Below are 23,816 nucleotides of genomic sequence, written 5' to 3' on the forward strand. Positions count from 1 at the left end.
TGTTGTTTGTTTCTTTCTGATAAGGGGGAAGGTGATGTAATAGAATGTTTAGAGGATTTCTTATGATGTGCCTATAAGTTGTATTGTATTGCTTTGAATCCAGTTGAGTGTTCTGGGCTCGAGGTTCGTTCAGTGACAGCAGTTGCTGAACAAACTCCGGGTTGACATGACGCTTGTTTATTGTGGGTGAATAACTCTGGATTAAACTTCATATTTTACCAGACAAGATCTTCACGGTCTCTTATTACATTACCACAAAGTATTCTAGCAAGATCCCTCTGCAAACTGCCAGTTTAAATCAAAACACAATGCAAATTCACACCAAATCCAATGCTTATAGATCATATGAGTGCTCCAAAACAAATGCCGCCGACAGCTTCCAACTACACGCAGATGCCTTGTCTATGCCTATGTAGTAAGCACACAGCAGATCAAACTCCCAGGCTGTCAAGATAATGACAAAGAAATACTGCCTGTTCCTTTAAAAATAAATACTGCCAGTTGCTCTTGCTGACTCACCCAACTTCAAAGCAATCGGAAGAAGGATCCATGTACACTTGCAGGAACTCATAGTGCTTCCACGACTTATTGAAATCTGTTTCAGCACATCGAGGTCACAGGCAAACAGGCTTGCTGTCATCAGTTCATCAAGTCCATTGAGGTCAAGAAGGTCAAATGCCCCAGACTTCATGCTGTCCAGATAATGAGGGACACTGACAAGCAGGAGAGGGGACCTGCTTTGCCTAGCCGACACCGCCAAGAGTCACAAATCTGAAAGGGGGACTCACCGTTGCTTGCCGCCACCGCCGAAAGTCCAGAACGCCTGCAATTGCGCCATCGCCGCCCTGGGACTACAATCCCCGGCAGCCCCAGTGGTGAGGCGCATACCATCCACGAGGGCAGTAAGCGCCAGGAGGCGCATAAAGCCAGCTCAGGGCTCCGGTGAAGCGGGAGCCCTGACAAGCAGGAGGGGACCTGCTTTGCCCAGCCGACACCGCCAAGAGTCACAAATCTAATAGGGGGACTCACCGTTGCTTGCCGCCACCGCCGAGAGTCCAGAACGCCAGCAATTGCGCCATCGCTGCCCCGGGACTACAATCCCCGGTAGCCCCAGCGGTGAGGCGCATACCATCCACGAGGGCAGTAAGCGCCAGGAGGCGCATAAAGCCAGCTCAGGGTTCCGGTGGAGCGGAAGCCCTGACAAGCAGGAGGGGACCTGCTTTGCCAGGCCGACACTGCCAAGAGTCACGAATCTGAAAGGGGGACTCACCGTTGCTTGCCGCTACCGCAGAGAGTCCAGAACGCCAGCAATTGCGCCATCGCCGCCCCGGGACTACAATCCCCGGCAGCCCCAGCGGTGAGGCGCATACCATCCACGAGGGCAGTAAGCCCCAGGAGGCGCATAAAGCCAGCTCAGGGCTCCGGTGAAGCGGGAGCCCTGACAAGCAGGAGGGGACCTGCTTTGCCCAGCCGACACTGCCAAGAGTCACGAATCTGAAAGGGGGACTCACCGTTGCTTGCCGCTACTGCCGAGAGTCCAGAACGCCAGCAATTGCGCCATCGCCGCCCCGGGACTACAATCCCTGGCAGCCCCAGTGGTGAGGTGCATACCATCCTCGAGGGCAGTAAGCGCCAGGAGGCGCATAAAGCCAGCTCAGGGCTCCCGCGTCACGGGACGCGCGCGGGCAGCGCCAGGAGAAGCCCGGGACAAGGACGGGGCCGCCTGTGGCCGCCAGGGGCCAGAAGAGGCCAGGCCGGGCCACTCCCCTTGCGTTTTTTTTTTTAAAGAAACAACGGACATAAAGGTACTGTTGCTATTTATTCGGCCTTATGAGACTGATAATTACTTCCCCAGTTAACTGTTAATTTTATCCTAGCATGGACACGTAAAAAAAATGCAAACTCATGCTACCCCCTGCGTGGTATGTTGTGTGGGATTGTCGCATGTTCTTCATTTTGAAATGTCATTAAAAAAAACCTTTAAAAAAAATGCAAACATATTTGTTGAGTATATCTTTGGTTTGAATCTGCCAGTTTTGCTTTTTAATTTTAAATACTACTTTTTCTCTACTCCTTCTCCCACCTGGAACATCATAAAATGGGTAAAAAGGTGTGTCCAGCTAAGAAACTGCCACCACCAGCATACACCCGTTCCAAAACCAACATCAATTGATAGGATGCTAGTGAAAGCTCTTGGGGCTGTAGCTTCTGAAATTGAAAGAACTGAAAGGCGTCTATCGATTACACCTAACTTAGATATTAACCCATTGATTCCCCATTCCCCTGATGAAATAGAACCATCATTACTCGAGTTGTCAAGTGACTTACCTATAAACGTAGATACAACAAGCAGGGAGTCTCAGATTTGTAGTACCCGCCCAAGGCTAGATAGAAAGACCAAAGCCAAGCTAAGACCAAAAGCAAAGCCGTCAGCCAAACGGAAAAAAACACATGATAGCACTGTAGATACAGAAAAATCCCCGATGTCTAACCTACTAGCAGACTCTACTGTGCAAACTGATGAACAGCCTGGGTGGGTGAGATCTATGGTAATCAATCTACAGATACAGATGAGAGCTATTATCAAGGAGGAACTAGAAAGGCTGGAGGGTTTGAAGTCAGCAGTGGATGTGGGGGCATTAACCAAGAGCAAGACTAGTCAGGAGAATAAAATGAGTAATAATACTTCTAATACTCCTACGAGAGACAAACCCAACACCCCTATAAGTAGAAGAGTATTATCCTCAACAATTAATATAATTCCAGGTGCCCAAAAATTGGCGAGGACTACTATGGAAAAAGGAGTAGCTAATCCCATTTTAAATCAAGCAAAGGAAAAAATGGCCTAACCATTAGTAACAGGAAGTGCAGGGGAAATAGAAAAGATTACTGGTCAAAGACCTACAGTAGCACGTCCATTTCATGAGCAAAATGACAATCTATTTAACCCATTAAAAATGCCAAATATAAATCTACCGCCGGCATCAACTCCGTATGTCTTAATTCTGGCCGGGTTACCTGAGCTAAGGAAGGATCAGACAGAATCTCACCAAGAGTTAAAAAACAAAAGTGTTCACTGGTTAATTAACCATTGTGATTTTGGATACGAAAACACAGAAGAGATTTTATCCACTAGAAGGGTGGGCTGGATTGGTGCACGTCACAAAGATATTCATGGTACCTGTATAGTTATTAATTTTAGAAATCCTGCAATCACAAAGAGAATTTTAGCATCAGTGTCTGGTATGAACACGGGTAATATCCTTTTACTTCACTTGGAGATCCCTAAATAATAATCACTTCTCGCTAAATATAGGCCAAAACTGGAGAAACCTGTCCAGCTTTAACATCCCTACTGGAAACAAGTTTAGCCCCCTTGAAGGGGTAGATTGACTGATGGTAGATCCAGTAGTGCCACAGGAGGTTAGCCTTGTCAATTTAGATAATTCTGATAATGGGGTGTACCTCTCTGAGCCCCATTACCCCTAGACAGGAAGGTCTGGTCGGAGAGTACTTGAGCGGTTCCCGAACCAGCCCATTAAAAGGGGTTGGGGTCAGCATTGTCAGCAGGCCCCCCTTGTCCTATAATTGTGAGAAGCACTGATAAGGTAGCTATATAATCAGTTCTGCACCCAGGACCTAAGAATTGCTATCCCCTGTCTTCGAAAACTGGTAATAAGAAAATAGCTAACCAAGACATTACAAAAGTCTTATCCTGGAATGTAGCAGGAATTAATAGTAAATTAGATGACCCTGAGTGGAGATCATTTATTGTGGAACATGACATATGTATGCTACAGGAAACATGGGCAAGAGGAGAGGTTAGTATGCAGGGGTTTGCCTCTTTTCACACTCCGGCAATCTCCGTTGGTGTAGGAAGACCTTCGGGGGGACTAATTATATGGGTACGTGTCCATCTAGGCTGCACGGCAGTTCAACTAGATACGTCCTCTAGAGATATACTATGTGTACAACTGCAGTTGTGATAGTATAGTATTCCTGAGGAGGATCTCCTTCTTGAAATTCCGGAATCTAGTTGCCCATCGGTGACCAAATGGACACCCTTGGTAATTCAAGTGAATTGCCTTACCCTACAACACTCACTTGGAGCATGCAACGGTAGATCGCCCTCCGAAACATCATGTGCCTTCACAATCCATAGAAAGGACCGAGGGTTCCTATTGGATTACATCCTGTTAAATACCAACTTCTGGGATAGGATGTCTGATTTTAGAATTCTCCCACGTATTGATAGCGACCACGATGCGCTATTAGTCGACCTCCTTACAATTACCCCAAAGGTATCACATTGTGTTGTCTCCCCTGACGATCCTGGGATAACTGTCTCAAACTGTAGGAGGCGCGTACGATGGGTTAATTTTATCCAATCACAGGAAAACATGAGCACCCTTTATGATGCTCTGCTACCGGTGTTTTTAGAAGCCTCTAGCCTATATAACTTTAATAGGGACCTTATGGATAAAGAGGCATCTGAAAGAGACACGTTAGTGATAGATTCCTTACCTTGGAATATCCCCAGGCGTCAGACTGGATCCGGAAACTTTTGCGTAGCAATGCCCCTTGCGCGTCAGTAGGCGTCGTCCGCTCTCCGCGTCCGTCGCCGGTGTCGTTAGCGCCGGAATGATGTCACCGGAGTACTTAGACGCCGCCCTCGCGTGCTGACGTTAGTTCTTCTTTTTTCCGCGCCAGCTAGCGCAGATCCGGAGAATCTCTACCCCTTAGTCACTTTTTGACTAAACTTTTTTGATCTTTTGATCTGTTTTTCTCGAGTCGCTACGACTTCTACGGTGCCGGTAGGGATGCCAGGGTTCAAACCATGCTCCAAGTGTGGCCGAATGATGTCGGTTACCGACCCCCATTGCCGGTGTCTTCAGTGTCTATGCCTCGACCACTACGACCGAACCTGCTCCGACTGCCGGGCCCGGACGTCTAAGGCTAGGCGGGAGCGGTCCCGCAATCGGCTCGAGCTCCGGCAGTCGGCCCGTGCCGTTCGAGGTCCCGGTCCCACAGGAGGTCGAGGGACCGGTCGTGGGGTCGGATCCCTCGTAGCTCCGAGAGTCGGCATCGGTCTTCAGGATCCAGGTCCTCAGGTAAGAGGCATGAGAGGTCGGAAAGGCGTCATCGTTCTTCCGACCCACCCCGGCGCTCGCGCGACGCGGACGGGGGTTCAGGTGACACCACCCACGTGGCTCCGACGGAGTCGCGGGCGTCGCAACCTGCCCCATACCTTCCGGTCCCTGGGCACGATGCGACGCCAGAGGAGATCGAGCGGTACCTCATGACCATGAGGTCTCTCCCTCCTCCGCCGTGCTCCGTGGCGCCTTCGGGCCCAGCGGTCCCAGCTGGAGAGCCTAGCGTGTCGGGTGCTTCGGCTTCGACGCCATCGGGTGCTTCGGCCCCGATGCCACCGGCGCCTTCGGTCCCGGCGCCGCAGGCCCTCACTGGATCCGGTTCCGGATCCGGGTCGTCGCCGGTCGACCTCACGACCTCACCAGCGCCGGCCCCTAGTGTGTCGCCGGTAGGCGGCGCCGTCCCTGATCCTGCCCTTGATTCGGTTCCGGCGCCGGAGCGGCACTGCTGGGCGCCGCTCTCTACGTCGTATGGAGACTTCTACTTCCACGAACCGGCCCCATCCGTTGAACCTGAATTTCAGGTGATGAGTGACGAGGGAGATTGGGAGGGGTCTGTGGACCCTCTGGCACAGGAGTGCCAGTCTCAATAGGACTGGACATATGAGCTTGGGGATGCCAGTGGACTGGACACTTCGCCAGACACTGGCTTTGTCTACCCTCCAACCGTGGCTACGGAGGAGGGGGCTGCCTACAGTGTTGTGTTGATGCGGGCAGCCAGGGCATTGGGCCTAGAGCTCCCCGTCGCGGCCGTGAGGACTAACCTCCTCACTGACGTCCTTAAACCGCAGGCAAGCTCGGCTGAGCCTCTGCTTCCGTTTAATGAGGCCTTGTGTGACGTTCTTTTAGCCACTTGGTCCAACCCCACTACAGGTCAGCCTGTAGATAGGAACGTGGCCAGGCGCTACCGCCCGGCTCCGGGCGACCCTTGCTTCTTGTCCACCACCCCACCCCCGAGAGCCTGGTCATCCAGGCCTCTACTTCCCAGACCGTATTCCCAACGGCTCCGCCCGATCGGGAATCCAAGAGGTACGAACAGTTCGGTAAGAAGGTGTTCTCGTCCCTGAGTTTGGGACTGCGGTCAGTCAATACCGCATGCCTCTTGGGCCACTACACCCACACTCTGTGGGACACGGTCGCGTTGTGCTGCCTCAATGTCCGGTGTGGGCTGGATACCTCGGACTCACTGGGCAGAGCAATGGCAACGACGGTGGCGGTTCGACGCCACGCCTGGTTGAGGACCGCCAACTTTTCGGTCGATGTCCAGGCCACCCTTCTGGACATGCCGTTTGATGGCCGTCGCCTCTTTGGCGACAAGGCAGACCATGCGCTTGAGCGTTTTAAGGACTCCAGGGCTACCGCCAAGTCCTTGGGCCTCTCGGCCCCACGCCAGCAAACGGGTGCCTTTCGCTCCTTTCATGGTCAAGGAAGGGGTGCTCCCACACGTGCTGCCAGCCACGCACCGCAGGCTAATACAGAGCGCGGTGGCGGCCGTGGAAACAGCCGTGGCGGCGGTCGGGGACAACGGCGAGGCCAGTCCACACCTTCCCCTGCAGCATCCGCCTCAAAACCCTCCTAGTCCGGGCTTTCAGGCCCATGTGACGCCATTGGGGGGGCAGGGTTCGCCATCATCACTTTCACTGGCGCACTGTCACGTCGGACATGTGGGTGCTGCAAATCGTCCGAAGGGGCTACTCCCTCCCCTTCGAGGCGACCCCTCCAGCCATGCTACCGCAATATCACCCCGTGTCGGGGGATCACTTGCAACTTCTGCAAGAGGAAGTTACGGCCCTCGTGGCCAAGGGGGCAATCGAGCGCGTTCCTGGGCCAGAAGTAGGGTGTGGTTGTTACTCCCACTACTTTCTGGTACCCAAGAAGGGCAAAGGGGGCCTACGCCCTATCTTGGACCTATGGAACGTCAACGGCTTCCTCCGGAAGGAGAAGTTCTAGATGCTGACGTTGACTCAGGTCATAGCTGCCCTAGACCCAGGAGACTGGATGGTAGCGTTGGACTTGCAGGACGCCCATTTCCACATCCCCGTCCTGCCGGCCCACCGGCGTTACCTGCGGTTCACGGTAGGCCACGAGCACTTTCAGTTTACCGTGCTCCCCTTATGCCTTACCAGCGCCCCACGGGTGTTCACGAAAGTGATGGCGGTGGTCGCAGCTCATCGGCGCAGGTTAGGGGTTTCAGTCTTCCCCTACCTCGACGACTGGTTGTTGAAGGCGGGCTCGCCCCAGACAGTCGTCAGCCACCTCCAGACTACGGCCGACCTCTTGCATTTGCTGGGGTTCTCCATCAATGTGCCGAAGTCAAACCTGATTCTCTCTCAGATGCTCCTCTTCATCGGAGCGGTTCTTGACTCAGCCCCGTTTCGGGTTTATCCTCCCGAGCAGCGAGTCTGAGATATTCAGGCTATGATTCTGATCTTTCAGCCTCTATCCTGGGTTTTGGTCAGGATGACCGTCCGGCTACTGGGCCTGATGGCCTCCTGCATCCTGCTAGTAGATCATGCCAGATGGAATATGTGGGCTCTGCAGTGGAATCTGAAGTTCCAGTGGGCACAGCATCAGGGCAACCTGTCCGATCACGTCCCGATCTCAGAGGGCACTGCACGACAATTGCAGTGGTGGCTCACGAATCACGATTGGGTCAACGGCAGATCCCTCTCCCTACCCCAAACTGAACACACAGTTGTGACGGACACGTCCCTTCTGGGATGGGGCGGCCACAAGGGAGAGGCAAAGATCAGAGGCCTCTGGTCTCCGGCGGAGTCTGAGTTCCACATCAACATTCTGGAACTCCAGGTGATCCGTCTTGCACTGAAGGCATTCCTTCCCTCTGTCCGGGGAAGAGTAGGGCAGGTGTTCATGGACAACACCATCGCCATGTGGTACTGCAACAAACAAGACCGGGTGGGGTCGTGGACCCTATGCCAGGAGGCTCTGCGCCTCTGGACATGGCTGGAACATCAGGGCATTTCCCTAGTAGTTCAACACCTGGCAGGTTCTCTGAATGCCATGGCGGACAAACTCAGCCACCAGTGCATGATGGATCACGAATTGCGTCTGAACTCGGACGTGGCACAAGGTCTCTTTCAGCAGTCGGGAGAGCCTTGGTTAGATCTATTCGCCACCGAAGAGAACGCGCAATGTCATCAGTTCTGGGCGTTGAAATTTCCAAGACGGCACTCACTAGGCGGCGCTTTTCGCCTCGAGTGAAGTTGCGGTCTACTATACGCCTTTCTGCCTATACCACTTCTACCCAGAGTGCTGAAGAAGATCAAGGGCCACCGGGCCCAAGTCATTCTTGTGGCTCTGGATTGGGCTCGAAGAGTATTGTTTCCCGAGCTACTCAGCATGGCTATCGATTCCCCGTTCCGACTGCCTCTTCGGGAGGATCTTCTGTCGCAGCAACAGGGAACGGTTCTCCACCTGCACCTGTCCAGCCTCCACCTACTTGCGTAGAGATTGAGTGGCGGCAGTTGACGTCTTTTGACCTGCCTCCCGAAGTTTGTGATGTAATCTTGCCAGCCAGGCTTCCCTCCACTAAGACGGTATACGCCTGCAGGTGGAAAAAATGTGTGACATGGTGCACAGCAAAGGCTGTGGATCCCCTTTCTGCCCCTCTGTCATAGGTCCTTCTATTCCTCCTTTCTTTGGCTCAGCAGGGAAATGCTCTGGGCACTATCAAGGGCTATCTCTCAGCCTTTTTATGGCTTCCAGATCAGCCTTCCCTTTTCAAGTTCCCTGTTGTAAATAGATTCTGAAAAGGCATTACTCATCTTTTCCATCCTGTTCCTTTCATAATGCCTCAGTGGGACTTGAACCTGGTTCTGACATATTTGATGTGTGCTTCCTTTGAGCCACTTCACAACTGTCCTCTTTGTCTTCTTACTTTAAAGACAGCTTTCCTGGTGGCTATCACCTCTGACAGAAGAGTGAGTGCGCTCCAGGCTCTTTCCTCTAAACCTCCTTTTCTCTCTGTCCATCCGGACAAAGTTGTTCTAAGGACTCGTCCATCTTTTGTGCCAAAGGTTGTCACTGCCTTTCACATCGGGCAGATCATCACTTTGCCCACCTTCTTTCTGCTTCCACATTCCTCAAAAGAGGAGGAGAGGCTCCACCGTCTGGAACCAAAACGTGTGCTCTCATTCTACCTCAACTTATTCTTTGGCTAAAAAGGAGCCTCCAGTGGGGCTACGCGCACATTCTACCAGGGCGACGGCAGCCACTACTGCTTTGGGACGGGGAATTCCCTTTCATGACATGTGTCAGGCAGCCACGTGGGCCTCACTGCACATGCTTACCAAGCGTTACTGCCTGGACAGCCAAGTCCGGAGAGATGGCTTATTTGGCCATTCTGTTCTCCAGGACTTTCTGGTGTGATCTTGGTTCGAAGACCCACCACCGGGGTTAGTATTGCTGAGGTATCTATTCTAAAGTAAGGAATATATCACCATGTGTTTCTTTCAGATGCACAAGTTACCTTTGGTAACGACATATCTGTAAGAAACATTAGTAGTGATAGATTCCTTACCGCCCCACCCATCCTCCCCGGTCTGCGAACTGATTTCTAGGGTTAAGGTTCCCTTTCAGGGCTCTAGTTTCATGGCACCAGTGGCCAGTTTCTTGCATGGCTCTGCGTTCCTAGTGCGGAAAGTCGTGTACAGAACTTCCGTCAGCACCCGTGGATGCGCCTAAGTAGCTCCAGCATACGTCATCTCGCTGACAACGACGCCAACGACGTACGCGGAACTGCACGCGGAGCTGCATGACAACGCCTACGGACGTACAGGGGTACTGCTGACGTAAACTTTCCGGATCCAGTCTGACGCCTGGGGGTAATTCTAAGGTAAGGAATCTATCACTACTAATGTTTCTTACAGATATATTTTTACAGAAGGTAAGTAACTTGTGCATTTATACCAAATAAGAAAAAGCACACTTTTTTTCCCACGGTCTAGCTTTCTGACAAATTTGGCGTAATTTGGTTCAACCGTTTTTGCGGTATCACAGGTTTATTTTTCTATGAAAAATTGCATGGGGAAATACGTTTTGGGACCCCCTTTTGATGGATCACTGCAAAACTTTCTAGAAAGGAGCTGAGCTGAGGTGGATTGGACTTTTTTTTTGGGAACATTTTGTGAAGATTCATCAAATGTTGCCAAAGGTATTGGCAAAAAAAATGTTTAGACTGCTAATAATTAGACACATGCTAGTTTATGCAGGTCAGGCATATAATTCCAGTCCAGGAAGGCCAGGTCCAGCGTCCGTCTGTCCGAAGTTTTTAAATACATTTGCTAATTGTAATACTTGCTATTTTTTTTGCAGCTATATTTGTAATCTATGCATGCGTTTGTAAAACCTATCTACCCAATTGCGGGACATCCCTGCACAGAAAACATTATGGGCCAGATGTAGGTGGCCAATTACCGGTCGGTAACGGGCGAATTCGGCCGTTACGACCGGTAATTGGATTTTGAGATGTAGGGCCAGTCATTTTACAGATTCGGTAAATTTACCGATCGGTAAATTTACCGATTCTATAAAATACCGAATCGGTATTTTTACCGATTCGGTAAATTTGATATGTAGGTGGGACTCTTCTGAGTCCCACAAGCCTTACTGAATCGGTATTTTACCATCAAATTCAATTTGATGGTAAAATACAGATTCCGGTGTGCATGCACATGTGTGCATGCACACCTGTGCCATATGACAGGCAGACCTGCCCTTAGGGCATGTATGCCTGCCACATGGCACAGGACCCTGTTTTGGGGGTGCTAGAGGGTGTCCAGGTGACACCCCCTGCACCCTTGTGAAATTCGGTATTTACCGATTCGGTAAATACCGAATCGGTAATGCCCATTCATTCCTATGGGCTTCAAAGCCCATAGGAATGAATGGGCATTACCGGTCAGTATTTACAGAATCGGTAAATACCGAATATTACCAATTCGGTAAATGCACATCTGGATTTACCTACATCTCCCTCCTTCTATTTTACTGATTCATAAATCCCGAATCGTTAAAATTCGGTATTTATGAGTCGGTAAAATAGATTTACCTACATCTGGCCCTATGAATCATAATTGAAAAAAAAGTGGGCGTGATTAGAAATAGTGGTTAAGGTGTGCACATTTTTGTTAGAAAGCTTTGGGGTTTAGTCAAATGTATATGTGTAGAACATGGTGACTACCAAACATGCAGGAAGTAGGGCATATTAAAATATTGAGAGATCGTTCTTCTTACCGTTTATTTTTACAGTCTTCTATCTCTAGCATACGAGTAAAGAAGGGTGCTCTATGCTTTTTTTATCCCCTCTTCTTCGAAAGATAATTAAGTTACATACATTTTAATCTTGATGTCCTTGGAGAATAAAGGATTTTGTCCACAACGGTTATGCCATGAAACAAGTCTGCTCTGCTCTTCCTTTCAAGGAATCAATTGCTGTGCGCAGACATGGACTCAGTTTGAAATACAATGTGTCCTTTGGCTTGTGCGAGAAGCGATGTTACCTTCCCTAGAAATTCATGTATTTATTTCAGTACATTTATAACCACTGGGAGAGTTTAGAAGTCCAGCAGGTCAAGACAAGTGGCCCTGTGTCCCACGCTCCGGATGGTTATGTCACTTGCTCTCGTTGGCCACTAACTCCAGTCGAACTGCTATTCAGAAACCGAGTACTATGAAATATCGGTTAAAGGCATTTGTTCTTTAACCTTATGACCCTTCATTAGCTTATCACACTGAAAGTTTCATTCTTCGGTCGAGCCTTGCAACAGTGTATGCTGTATGGTTGCAAAATACCTATACGGTGGATTCTACAAGAACGTACATTGGCCTACACCCTGCCTATTCCCTGCCTATTCCTTACCTTTGGTGTTTTGTTGTCCGTCTACACCCTGCCTATTCCTTACCTTTGGTGTTTTGTTGTCCGTCTCATTTGCCTGCTTCTTATTTGTTGGCTTTTTTTGTTCAATTTGTTTGATCCTTTCCTGGAGCATAGCCTATTTACCATGCTCTTGACTTGCCGACTTGTGTTCCTCCACTGCTTACATTTAGGGATTAAATATATATATTTTTATAGAACCAGGCAGCAAACTGCTGCTGGCCCTGTACAAAAGAGTCTTGGCATACTTGCATTGTTTTTGTTTATTGACTCCTCTTGACATTTTAGAACGTTCAATAAAAAATTGAAGGAAATTCCTCCTGTGTCATGCTGTTTGTGTGCTCGTGCTTGGTGATGCATGGCCATGTGTACAAAATGACACAACCACCACAACCAGTGGCACCTTCAAAATACTTTTTTATTTTTATAGACACAAAACAGCATCAGCAAAAAGCATTACTTTTTACTGATGCTTTTCAGCATCACAAAAGCATTGGCAAAACCGTTAACTCCTAGAGTTGAGACATAATGGCTTTGCCAGTACTTGTTGTGTGTGGCCAGTACACCATTCATGTATTGTTTGAACATGTTTAGAAGCGTTGTACTTAAATCTCCATAAACATGTCTACAGTTGATCAAATTCCTGTGTACCAAAAGATTTACCAACCTGTAACTGCAGCATTTGTTTTTCAGACACCTGAAACATGTATAGATTAGGGTCTGTGGGCATCAGGTCCACTGTAAAGCAAAACATGAGTGCCAGACATCAGGCAGCAGATATTTGGCTCTTTGCCAGAGGGACAAAAGGATATAAAAATGTTTTGCTCTACCTGGGACCCCACAGATTTTGGCCGTGGTTTTCATAATCTGTAATCTGGGCCCTATTGCAGCTTTTGGTATGTTTTGTCATTAAGGGCCTGATTTAGATTTTGGCAGACAGGGTACTCCATTGTAAACATTATGGAGTTCACTGCCTGCCAACCCTCATTTAGAAATGGGGCACTTGTCGACGGAGTCCCCATTGGGTTTGTCAATGATATACTTCCTCTATGGCCCTGACTAGGGGCCATGTGAGGAAGTAGAGTCCGTCGTAAAGAGTACATTACACAGTCCACCTTGTTGAGGGTGGACGGTGCAATGCCTCACTGCCAGGACAAACCTGGCGGTGAGGGACTGAAGAGAACAATAAAGAGCCTGACACTGGCGTGGGGGTCATTAGTTTTTTTTTCTTTTTCACAAAATAATCCTGTTTTGGGAGTTTGTTTTTGATAATCAAAAATGTTTTAAAAGTTTAGTGTATGGCTGTCAGAGCTAGGGGTGGGTGATATATTCCGCTCAGCCGGCGGAGTTTGCAGAGTTTTGCATACTCCGCGGAGTTTCAGCAAAACTCAGCCAGCTGTTGCTTGGCAGAGTTCTTTCTCGCGGGTGGCTCATCAACGTTATGCTGGTGAGTGCAAGCGACAATTTGCATCCCTATCACGTTTGTCAGGCACTAGAACGCCTCCCTGCGTGATTTCTCATCGCGGGCAGTCACGACCGTTAGCGTTGAGAAAGCTACAGCTTGAGTAGAAAATGTCTACTCGAGCGGCAAAAAAAAGCAGCGCCCTCTAGTGGGCCACGTGGTGCCATTCAAGCTGATTTTACAGTGTGGAACAAGCTCCCGGTGCTACAAATAAGCATGAGCAGCGCGATGTGCCAAATTCCGCCGCTCAAGGTACTTCGCAGAATCTCGCCAAATTTTTATCTAACTCCACGGAATTCTGCCGAGTGAAAGTCTGCGAGTTTCGCCCACCTCTAATCAAAACCAACAGTGGTCAGCCACCAAACTTTTTTTCGGACACAGTACCCTCAGTATTGGGGAGATAATGCCCTTCACCACCCTGATTGACTCTACACCATCTGCAAAACTCTAAATAATTTCCTGAGTATTTATTGTGACTGCAAATACAAGATCTTTGCCATTTAAAACAATGCAACCATGTTCTTTTAAGCAATAATTTCCCGAAAATCATCACACAGCTTCTTCATCAGTGCTTGGGACGCTTTTGTTTCTTTTTTCTTTTCTGATGTTCTTAACCATCTTTATTAATTGCCTTTGACATTCACTCGTAGTCTTTTTGTATCTTTCATTTCCCATTTATTTTTCCTGGCTAATGACTAACTCCCGAACTCGGTGTCTTCAATCATCTCTTCTGCCACAACACTAACCTATTGAGACAGTCAAGATTTGCAATGCATTTACTGAATTTATATTCGATGACATACATATTCGTTTTTTGTTACTTTTCTGTTTTTGAAGGCAGCAGCTTCCCTGGAATGAAGAAAAACGCCCAGGATTTAGACTTTTGTCAGCACTTAACAGGTGAACAATTTCGATCACCAGACTTGCTTTCACAGGCTATTATGATATTTAATGTGAAAATACCTAATGTGGTAATCTGGAAATCTCTTCTGTTTTACGGCTAATGTTAATACAACTGCTATTTAACCAGCTGTATGTGCATATGGGTGGATGTAAAACTGAAGTACACTTGCTTTGCTGATTCTTCATTATGTTCTCTCCAGTATAGTTCGGTTCTCTTTTAACTCTTCCTCCATCATCACACAGTACTGTTGGTATGCTGCACGGAGTGAAGCGAGTGGTAATTGACCAGTTAAATCACACACTATGTTTTTTTATTATTATAATCATACCAAAATGATCACCTACTTCAGAACTGTAATTCGTTTACCAGTGCAAAACTATTTTATGGTCATTGCTACAATCTAAACCGTCGTATATCGAAGCACATAGCTAACTGGAAGTCTAATTGGAGCTCTGAGTTTAAGCTTAACTGTATCTCTTTGATTAACTGTAAGACTAATGTTTAATGTGGACACTAAATGTATTTCCTTGTCCTGAACCTAAGAGTAAACTAACCTGAGCCTGCGTAATGTGACATTAACCCAGAGTCTAAGCTCAGCTCTAACCCAAGTCCTGAGCTTAAGCCTTGTGTCCACTGATAACTACGCCAAACCCACTGTCCTAACCCCCATACTCGTGCGAACCCTTAAGCTTTGTTCTAACCTTAAAGGTGCATGCCTGTCAAGTATCACGCATCATGTGTGACGCTCACGCATTTCAGTGTGGTGTTCCGCAACACCGCACTGAAATGCATTGTCACGCATAATGCCACACTCTGAAATTCTGGCTATGCAGGGTGCCAGCAAGCGCCACGGGCGCCTGCACCAGTGCGCCGGCTCTCGGTACTGGTGCTCCGAGACGTGCTGCCACTGACAGCAGCTGCTGGGCTCAGTAACTTAATAGTTAATGCGCTCACCTCGAGGGGCTGAGAGTGACTGCTACATTGTTTCCTCCTCGTGCCTTGCGTCGCGCGGCTTTTACACTAATTAGACGCCGGGCGGGCCTGCGCTCAATGGTTTCTACTTACTGTGCACACCATGGGGGCCCGGGATGCCGTAGGGCCTCCTCACGTCCGAGGGAAGAGGAAGACGTTAAGGTGCATCATTTGCACCCACCGGGATTGGGCCGCGGTAAGTGACTGGGCTCACGGTAGTGGCATGGCCGCCCGGCCTCCCATGTGGTGAGGTGCTGACGTGGCGCCTCCCCTGGCTGTCGGAGGCCTCCGGGTGCGTGGGTGGGCGGCTTACCTTGCTGCTTGATGATCACAGTGAAGGCCGACAGCGGCCACTAACGTATTGACCGGTATTGGGTGCTTGAGGGCGCGGCGTCTGGGAGGCCGGGGCCGAAGGAGAGAGGCCTGCTGCCCTGGCGTTTAGAGGCACAACAGTGTAGGAGGAACAAGTAGTGGCCCATTTGTCCGAGACGGTTCTGTTGCGCTGCTGCAAGAGTTGGCCGTCCCCTGGCACATAATAGAAACATAATTAAAAAAATAATACTTGCCTCCAACACACTGATTAAAATGAGTTTGGGACTTAGGCATCGAGCCTACGTCCGTGTCCTGTATGCTGGGCCGCAGGCGCCGGTGTATGTTGTACTGTCCCCCAGATTTCCTATCTACAGAAGGACCAGTCACGGCTGCCCGTCACCTCATCTTTTCACTCTCACCATGGAACCCTTGGTTTTGTTGATACGATGCAACGCCCAGGTTTTGGGGTACGACTGCGGGGGGATAGACCAGCACTCTACACCAACGACGTTCTTCTGTTTATGGCGCGTCCAGCAGACAAAATACATTGCGGCCGTTCTATCCTTCGGGGATGCTTCAGGTCCCACAATGAACTGGCTTAACTCACTGCAGATCTCTTTTAAGGCTAACAGAGCTGATGAGACCTGGCACCCGACGCTGGTGATCCAGTTTGTAAGCTTTCATTACCTAGGCATTTTACATGACCAGGGAGCCTGACCTGGTTTCGACCCTCAGCCTTAGCCGTCTTCCCCAGGCCATTCAAGCAGATCTAAACAGATGGACCAAATCACTGTTCGCAGCTTAATGTGCTCGGCAGAGTGATTTTGTACAATGATGGTCCTTCTGCGCCTCCTGTTTAATATCATGGTTATACATTCGTTTACAGTACAGTCAGGTTACAGGAGGGAGCACTAGGGTTAGTGTGCTTCCATTTCTGGTGCTCTGCAGCAGTTTCAAGAAGTTCATGGAGTTTCTTGTTGCTCAAATGGCTGCAATTTCTAATATTTACAAGTTTCCCTCGTCTTCATTGTATGATTTTTGCTCGCGAGAAAATGTCACTCATAATCGTTGAAATGTCACTCAAAATTTCACTGAATTTATGAAAATGTCACACATGGCAATCTGAAACCTTGGCAGCTAGGAAGGTGGTAACACAAGCTGAAGCCTAAAACTAATTTTAATCATAAAATTAACCACATCCCGTGCTCTGATACAGCACTCCTGGAACAATAAGTGCTGCTCCTAACTCTAAATTAAACATTTGTTTTAAATTTGGAGATTTGAGTTAAAAAAGGTGTACTGTGCTTCAATCTAAAATATTTATTAAAGTAGACTATTTTGGTTGTGTTTGTGATAAAGATGTTTTGTTTAAGTTATAATGACTGCGTCCCATTATTAGCTAACTATTAAAGACATATTTAGTTCACTTAAGAATGCACATGTTTATTGCATGAAGGCTTCCTAGGTACAATCCACATTTTTTGTACTGTACATGTTTCTATAATTTTGTAGGTATAGTTCTTCTCTTTTGAAACATTGTGGCCAATTTCTTCACTCTCACCATAAACCGAATTCTTATTGAAAGGAATCCGTGGTTTCTGGATGTGCTTTCAAGCTGCTCTGATTTTTGATTTTTAACACTATCACTTTATATGTTTATTCCATGGAGAGTAATGATATGTTTTTTTTTTACATCCGAAATCTAGGCAAAACAATTACAGATAAAATCACGGTCAGCAATTGCTATTATTTCCTACTTATTTTCATAATTATCTTATTGATTAGTTTCTTTGGGAAAACCAAGAGCAATCTACACAAATGATCCCTTGATGATTTCGGAAGTCTGTCTAGTTTTCAGATATATATAGAGAATAATTCTTTATTCGGATGCAACTAATCAATAACAGATACAGTAATACATTCATAGAGTATAAAAGGATATGCAACGTAAAAAAAGATCATTACACACAATAAAATAGAAAACATCGCCGGCTTTTAAAATGGTGCAGAATAATAAAACTCTAGGGATCGAAGGCTGTACAATCCCCCACACGAAAAGTGGCCATTGAGTGCTGAACTTATAGCGATCAATCAATTCTAGAAAGCCTAGATCTGGGGCTGCACGTAAGAAGCTTATCACTGCGCAGAGGGTATGTAGGTTTGGTAACCGCTGTAAGCGCAAAAGTGCCAAAATCTGTCATGAACGCTAGATAAGTCAGAAAGGTATGGTTCCATGCCCAATGTAGATTTAACAGAACATACTCCCTCACTGTGGGTTTACTAGGCTCAGTATATTCATGCTGCGCTGTAAAAAATGTATGATGTAAATCTTTTGTGATAGTAACATCCTCAGGGCTTTAAGTGTTGTGTGCAAAGAAAATGTGTGGCCTTCCTATCGCCTGGAAAGATTCCTTGATATAACGTTTCCATGGGGTTTTGTTTGCATGTTCCAAGGCCAAATAATCTGATAGAATCAGGCGATTTAAACCCTTGTTCTCTGATGTCCATATCTTAATCCAGCATAGTAAAGGTATAACTGCCACTTGATCCACCAGATAATCAACTCCTAACTCTTTGTGCACAAACCAGGCCGGCATACCTTGAGGGACTTGCAGGATCCGGCGTAAAACTTATGTTTGAGGCATGTGAGCTGTAGATCACATGATTTGCATACTCCTGCCATCTAGTAGTGGGTCGGGATGTTTGCAAGTTGTTTTTCTTCAAAAAAGTCTTTCCAGTCACAAGGTAGGTGACTCCTCCTTTTGGTAATAGTGCGCATGGACATTGACACCATTGTTGGATTGTTTTTTTCCGTCATTGGGTTCGGACGTGAATTACTGTGCTCTGGTTCAAAACTGTTTCTTGGGTTACCCTCAGTGCGCAATCCACTTATCCTCGATGTTATTCTTTCGATCCCGTATTCACTTTTCTCTGCGTATCGTGTCAAATACAAAAAACTCTTTTCAATCGGGAAACTCGTGGAAGGGCGTCAGGCCTACCCGTGTTGGTCCACCTTGCTGTCTAAGAACAGACTCCATTTAAATTCTGCCCTTGGTGCCACGCAAAGTTCTCGCGCACCGGCTCACAGGAAGTGTGCAACTTGTGCTTCTCCGGAGCACAACGAACAGGACTGTGATGCGTGTAAATCTTTCAGCTCAAAGAAAACAGAAGGATCCTATATCCATCTCAGAATCCGGCTCCGATGTGGATGAAGAGATTCCGCAAGGTCAGTGTATCCTGAGTACCAAATCTCCCTTGCCCCAAAGTCCTACTCAGACTAAGAAATGCTCCGGTTCCACCTCTGCCTTCGGGCCATGGTAAGCACCGAGAAAATGTTTCCAATGGTCCGCCTTCCGGCTCGGCACCGAAACACACGTTAAAGCCTTCCGGCTCAGGATCGAGTCGTCCACACTCGGGTTCGAAGCCAAAACCAGTCTCAAGCCCGACTCCTTCGACACCAAAACAGTCTTCGGATCCGATATCTTCGGCACCAAAGACACCGCAAACCTTTGCACCAAAACATAAAGATGCTTCACAACCAGGAGCCCCATTACGACGCCCGCCTTCGAAACCCGACCCACAGAAAAAATAACTTTATATTAATCCAAAAACTAGACATATTGCAACCTGATTTCCACATAAACACAAATCTGAGTCAGAGGACACTTATCACATTTCTTTAAAAAGGAATCATGTTGGTGCTAACCCTTCTCCTCCTCCTCCTCCATCACCTTCTTCCCCACAAACACAGCATTTACTAATTACTCCTACTAATTTGCCACAACCACAAACACCTGATGATCAGGATGATGGGGATGGGGGCAATGATCCTTCACCTTCAGACCCCTGGAAGGATTATAATACAGATTCTCCCACAGATAATGATCCTGACCTTTATCCTGCTGAATATAATGGGGTACAAATACATAAGGAGTTCCTAGAGGAGGATTTACTCTTTGAAACCCTTAGGAGTTCCCTAACAACCACCCACACCCACAGGCTATGCTTGTAATGCTAGATTTGTCGGCGGCTTTTGACACCGTCCCCCATGATGGTCTCCTCGCCAGGCTCCATGAGATCGGTCTAAGGGGGACGGTGTTCAGCTGGTTTAAATCTTTTTTGGCTGGCCGTCGACAAACGGTCTGGGTCTCACCTAGCTCTGCCGTGATGCCGCCTTTGGGAGTCGGAGTTCCGCAGGGCTCTGTGTTGAGCCCGACTCTTTTTAACATCTTTATGACCCCTTTGGCGGCACTGGCTGAGTCTTTTGGGGCCCAGATCGTCTCCTACGCCGACGATACCCAGCTCCTATTTACGTGCAGGAAAGGAGAAGATTTTGATGGAGAGAGTATCCGTGAGTGCCTTGGGGCTGTTTTCAAATGGTTCCAGCTCAACAGCCTCAAGTGCAACTCAGATAAATCTGAGGTACTCTTCTTCGGCTGCCCATCCGATCCAGATTGGCAGGAATGGTGGCCGGTTAACATGTTCCCTCCAGCGGGCTCATCCCAGCTGGCAAAGAACTTGGGGATCAAGATTGACAATGGTCTGGCGTTGAGATCTCAAATCCTTGGTCTCACGGGAACATGTTTTGGCCTCCTCAGGATGCTCCGTAAGTTCCTTCCCCTGCTCTCAGAGGAACATAGGAAGACGACGGTGCAGGCCTTAATAGGCTCAAGACTGGACTATTCCAACGTCCTTTATCTCGGCCTGCCGGAATATCTTCTGCAACGGCTGCAGGTGGTCCAGAACTCGGCCGCAAGGGCCATTTTTGGTCTGTATAGGCGAGCCAGAGTTTTTGGTCTTTTGCAGTCGCTCCATTGGCTGCCTATCCGTAAGCGGATAGTTTTCAAGGCTTTGACCTTGGCCCATAAGGCTCTTCATGCCTCGGGAGCCAAATATCTCCAGAAGAGGCTTGCCTTTTACCATCCGGCCAGATCTCTGAGGTCTGAATCCCTCTTCCTCGCTGTGGTCCCACGAGTAAAAAGGGCTCGTATTTGGAGGTCGCTCTTTTAAGCTGTTGGCGCCACAGCTTTGGAACACTCTGCCCCTAGCATTACGCAGTACCTCTAATCTGCTGAATTTCAGGAAGGGCCTTAAAACTTGGCTTTTCGCCCTTTAGGCTGCTCTTTCGTCCTCTGTATGGTCTGTTTTATTTTACTGTGTTGTGTTTTTTTCTGTCACTGGTTCGTCAATAAAAGCGCCGGGACACACTATGGAGTAGCCGTGCGCTATAAAAGACCATACTAACATAACATAACATAACACACGACCTATGCTCAAAGGCATGTTAGGACATGTGGATTACATATTTAACGACCCGGTTCGTGCACACATTCTCAATATAAACCTGCACCATCAGATCCAGCTTTCATTAAAGACCAGTTACCTTTAGACTCTTTAGTGGTTTTTAATGCCCGTAAGCGGGCTAATTCACAGACATCAGGGGATGCTCCACCTCCAAACACCGAGTCTATGCTCATAGACGCCTCTGGGAAAATTGTAGCCTCCCAAACTGCAAATTACTGCTGTATTGCTAATATCCAGGTCCTTTTAGCCAGGTACGATAGAGCGCATTGGGACGAAATGGAGCAATCGCTCCAATTTCTGCCAGATGAGCATACATTCAAAGCCCAAGACTTAGTACAAGAGGGGAAGCTCATCTCTAATTCTTCAATTAGGTGTGCACTAGAAGCAGCTGACACTGCGGCTACAGCCGTCAATACCAGTGTGTTACGAAGAGATACGCATTGTTAAGGATTTCAGGTTTTAAACCCGAAGTTCAGGCTTCCATTCTTAGCACACCATTCGACAAACATCCTCTCTTTGGTCCTGTAGTAGACACATCCTTAGAAACAAGCATTTGCAATGCAACAGGTCTCGCATTTGCGAAATTTAAAGCTATTGATATTGTAAATGGCAATGAGTTTTATGTATTTGTTTTTAAAACCAACACACAGATAAAAGGTTTGTTATTTACAATGTCAGTAGCTGCAGGTGTGGCAAATACAAGACCTATTGCATTGAAAATGTGCAATGAAATAGGTGTTGCATTTATGAGAGCTGAAGCTATTGGTATTGTAAATGATAATGCATTTTATTTATGTGTTTAAAAAATATGTAATGTTATTGCTGTGTTTTGCTTAATAAATGTTGAAGCTGTAGTAGGGTCCTGTCTTAACTTTTTGTTGCAGGGTGGGATATGTTTTTTGTATGGTTGGAGGGAGGAATGTATTGTTTTGGTGGTAGTTCTGGATTTCTATAGTGCCCCTGTTATTATTAGTAAGTAACAGGCACTGAGGAGGTGGTGGTGGTATTGGGTGGGGGTATTTGTGGTGGTGGTACTGGTAGTGGTGGAGGCGGTATTGGTGGTAATGGTGGTGTTGGTACTGGTGGCAGTGGTACTGATGGTGGTGTTATTGGTGGGGTGGTATTGGTGGTGGTAGTGTTGGTATTGGTGGTTGTACTGGTGTTATTGGTGGTGGTATTGGTGTTTTTGGTGGTGGTACTGGTGTTATTGTTGGTGGTACTAGAACTAGTAGTATTGGTGGTGGTACTGGTGTTATTAGTTGTGGGAATGGTACTTGGTATTGTTGGATGGTTGTGGTATTGGTGGTAGGTGTGGTGGTAGTACTGGTAATGTTAGTACTGGTGTTGGTAGTATTGGTGATGGTATTGGTGGTGGTGGTCCTGATGGTAGTGCTGGTGATAGTACTGGTGGTGGTTGTTGTACTGGTGGTGCTGTTGGTATGTTTGTGTCTGCTTTCCTGGTTCTCTAGCTCTACAGCAGCTCTGCTGACCTCGTTCTCTGGCTCTACAACGGCTCTGCTGACCTGGTTCTCTGGCACTACAGCAGCTCTGCTGCCCTGATTCACTGGCTCTACAGCAGCTCTGCTGACCTGATTCTCTGGCTCTACAGCAGCTCCTCTATCCTGGTTCTCTGACTCTACAGCAGCTCTGCTGACCTGATTCTCTGGCTCTACAGCAGCTCTTCTATCCTGGTTCTGTGGCTGTAAAGCAACTCTGCTGACCTGGTTCTCTGGCTGCAAAGCTGCTCTGCTGACCTGGTTCTCTGGATCCAGAGCAGCTGTGCTGACCTGGTGCTCTGGCTCTACTGCAGCTCTGCTAACCTGGTTCTCTGGCACTACAGCAGCTCTGCTGACCTGGTTCTCTGGCTGTACAGCAGCTCTGCTGACCTGGTTCTCTGGCTCCGCACTAGCTCTGCTGACCTGGTTCTATGGCTCTAAAGCAGCTCTGCTGACCTGATTCTCTAGCTCTACAGCGGCTCTGCTGACCTGGTTCTCTGGCTATACAACAGCACTGCTGACCTGGTTCTCGACGAGTGTGAGTGTTTTTATCTTAATGCACTTTATGGGATAGCGTCTTCATTGCGTAACTACTGCAGATGACGCCACTCAACTACGACTACGTCGGCACCGCTGCATGCCCCCGGTCGAAAGGCTGTGCTGTTATTAAACAAATGATTGGTTTTCAGACGTAACTTACACTGGATTACATACATGAACAATCCGTTATCTACAACTCCCAGAATGCCGTAGGCGCTTAAATAAAAACCCTGGGGCACAGCGCTGTTGCTAGCATGGTGTTATTGCTAACAGGATAAGGAATTGTTACTTTTCTTCATTAGGCGGACTTGGAGCAGAATCGGTTGGTGAAAGGATTGCCAACTACTCACACTGCCCCGGGCCACACTCGTCCACAGAGCACACAACACGCAAAAAAGATACACTTCAGCACTCTGAAGGCCCATTCAAACCTTGGCCTCTCTGCAAATGCTCCCACCACTCGTCATGGGGGTAGGTGAAGTGGCAGTCGGAAATTATAAGGAACTTGGTGACCACTAAAAGATCTGCAAGAGAAAAGAGAATAGAACGGACGAACAGACAGACTCTGAATTAAAAGGGGCGCATATGAGCGAACAGTAATGGAAGTAGCCATGCAGGATGCCAGAGAGTGAGGTGGAGGTAGAGTAGCGAGGGGAGGGAGGGAATTCCACTTCTCTTAAGACTACAGAGTCTGCCGGGATCCCCCTGTCCTCCCCGTGACCCCCTGCGCCTGTGGGTTCAGTGCCTGTCCGGAGTAGTAAAAAAAGTAATAAAACAGGCC

General features: G+C 48.0%; 1 protein-coding gene across 5 annotated transcripts in view; it reads left to right on the forward strand.

Annotated features, from left to right (window-relative positions):
* The window catches only part of CRTC3 (CREB regulated transcription coactivator 3), a 1,392,170-nt gene that overhangs the window by 698,638 nt on the left and 669,716 nt on the right, over positions 1-23,816 (forward strand). For 2 of the 5 annotated variants that reach the window (XM_078683321.1, XM_078683322.1), the window contains exon 5: positions 14,345-14,407. The exons of the other annotated variants lie outside the window; for them this stretch is intronic. In XM_078683321.1, coding sequence (XP_078539447.1) covers positions 14,345-14,407 — 63 coding nt within the window. The remainder of the gene's footprint in view (positions 1-14,344; positions 14,408-23,816) is intronic. 5 annotated transcript variants of the gene reach the window in all.

The sequence above is a fragment of the Lissotriton helveticus genome, chromosome 3_1 (genome assembly GCF_964261635.1).
Source record: "Lissotriton helveticus chromosome 3_1, aLisHel1.1, whole genome shotgun sequence".
In the NCBI taxonomy this organism is placed as follows: Eukaryota; Metazoa; Chordata; class Amphibia; order Caudata; family Salamandridae; genus Lissotriton; species Lissotriton helveticus.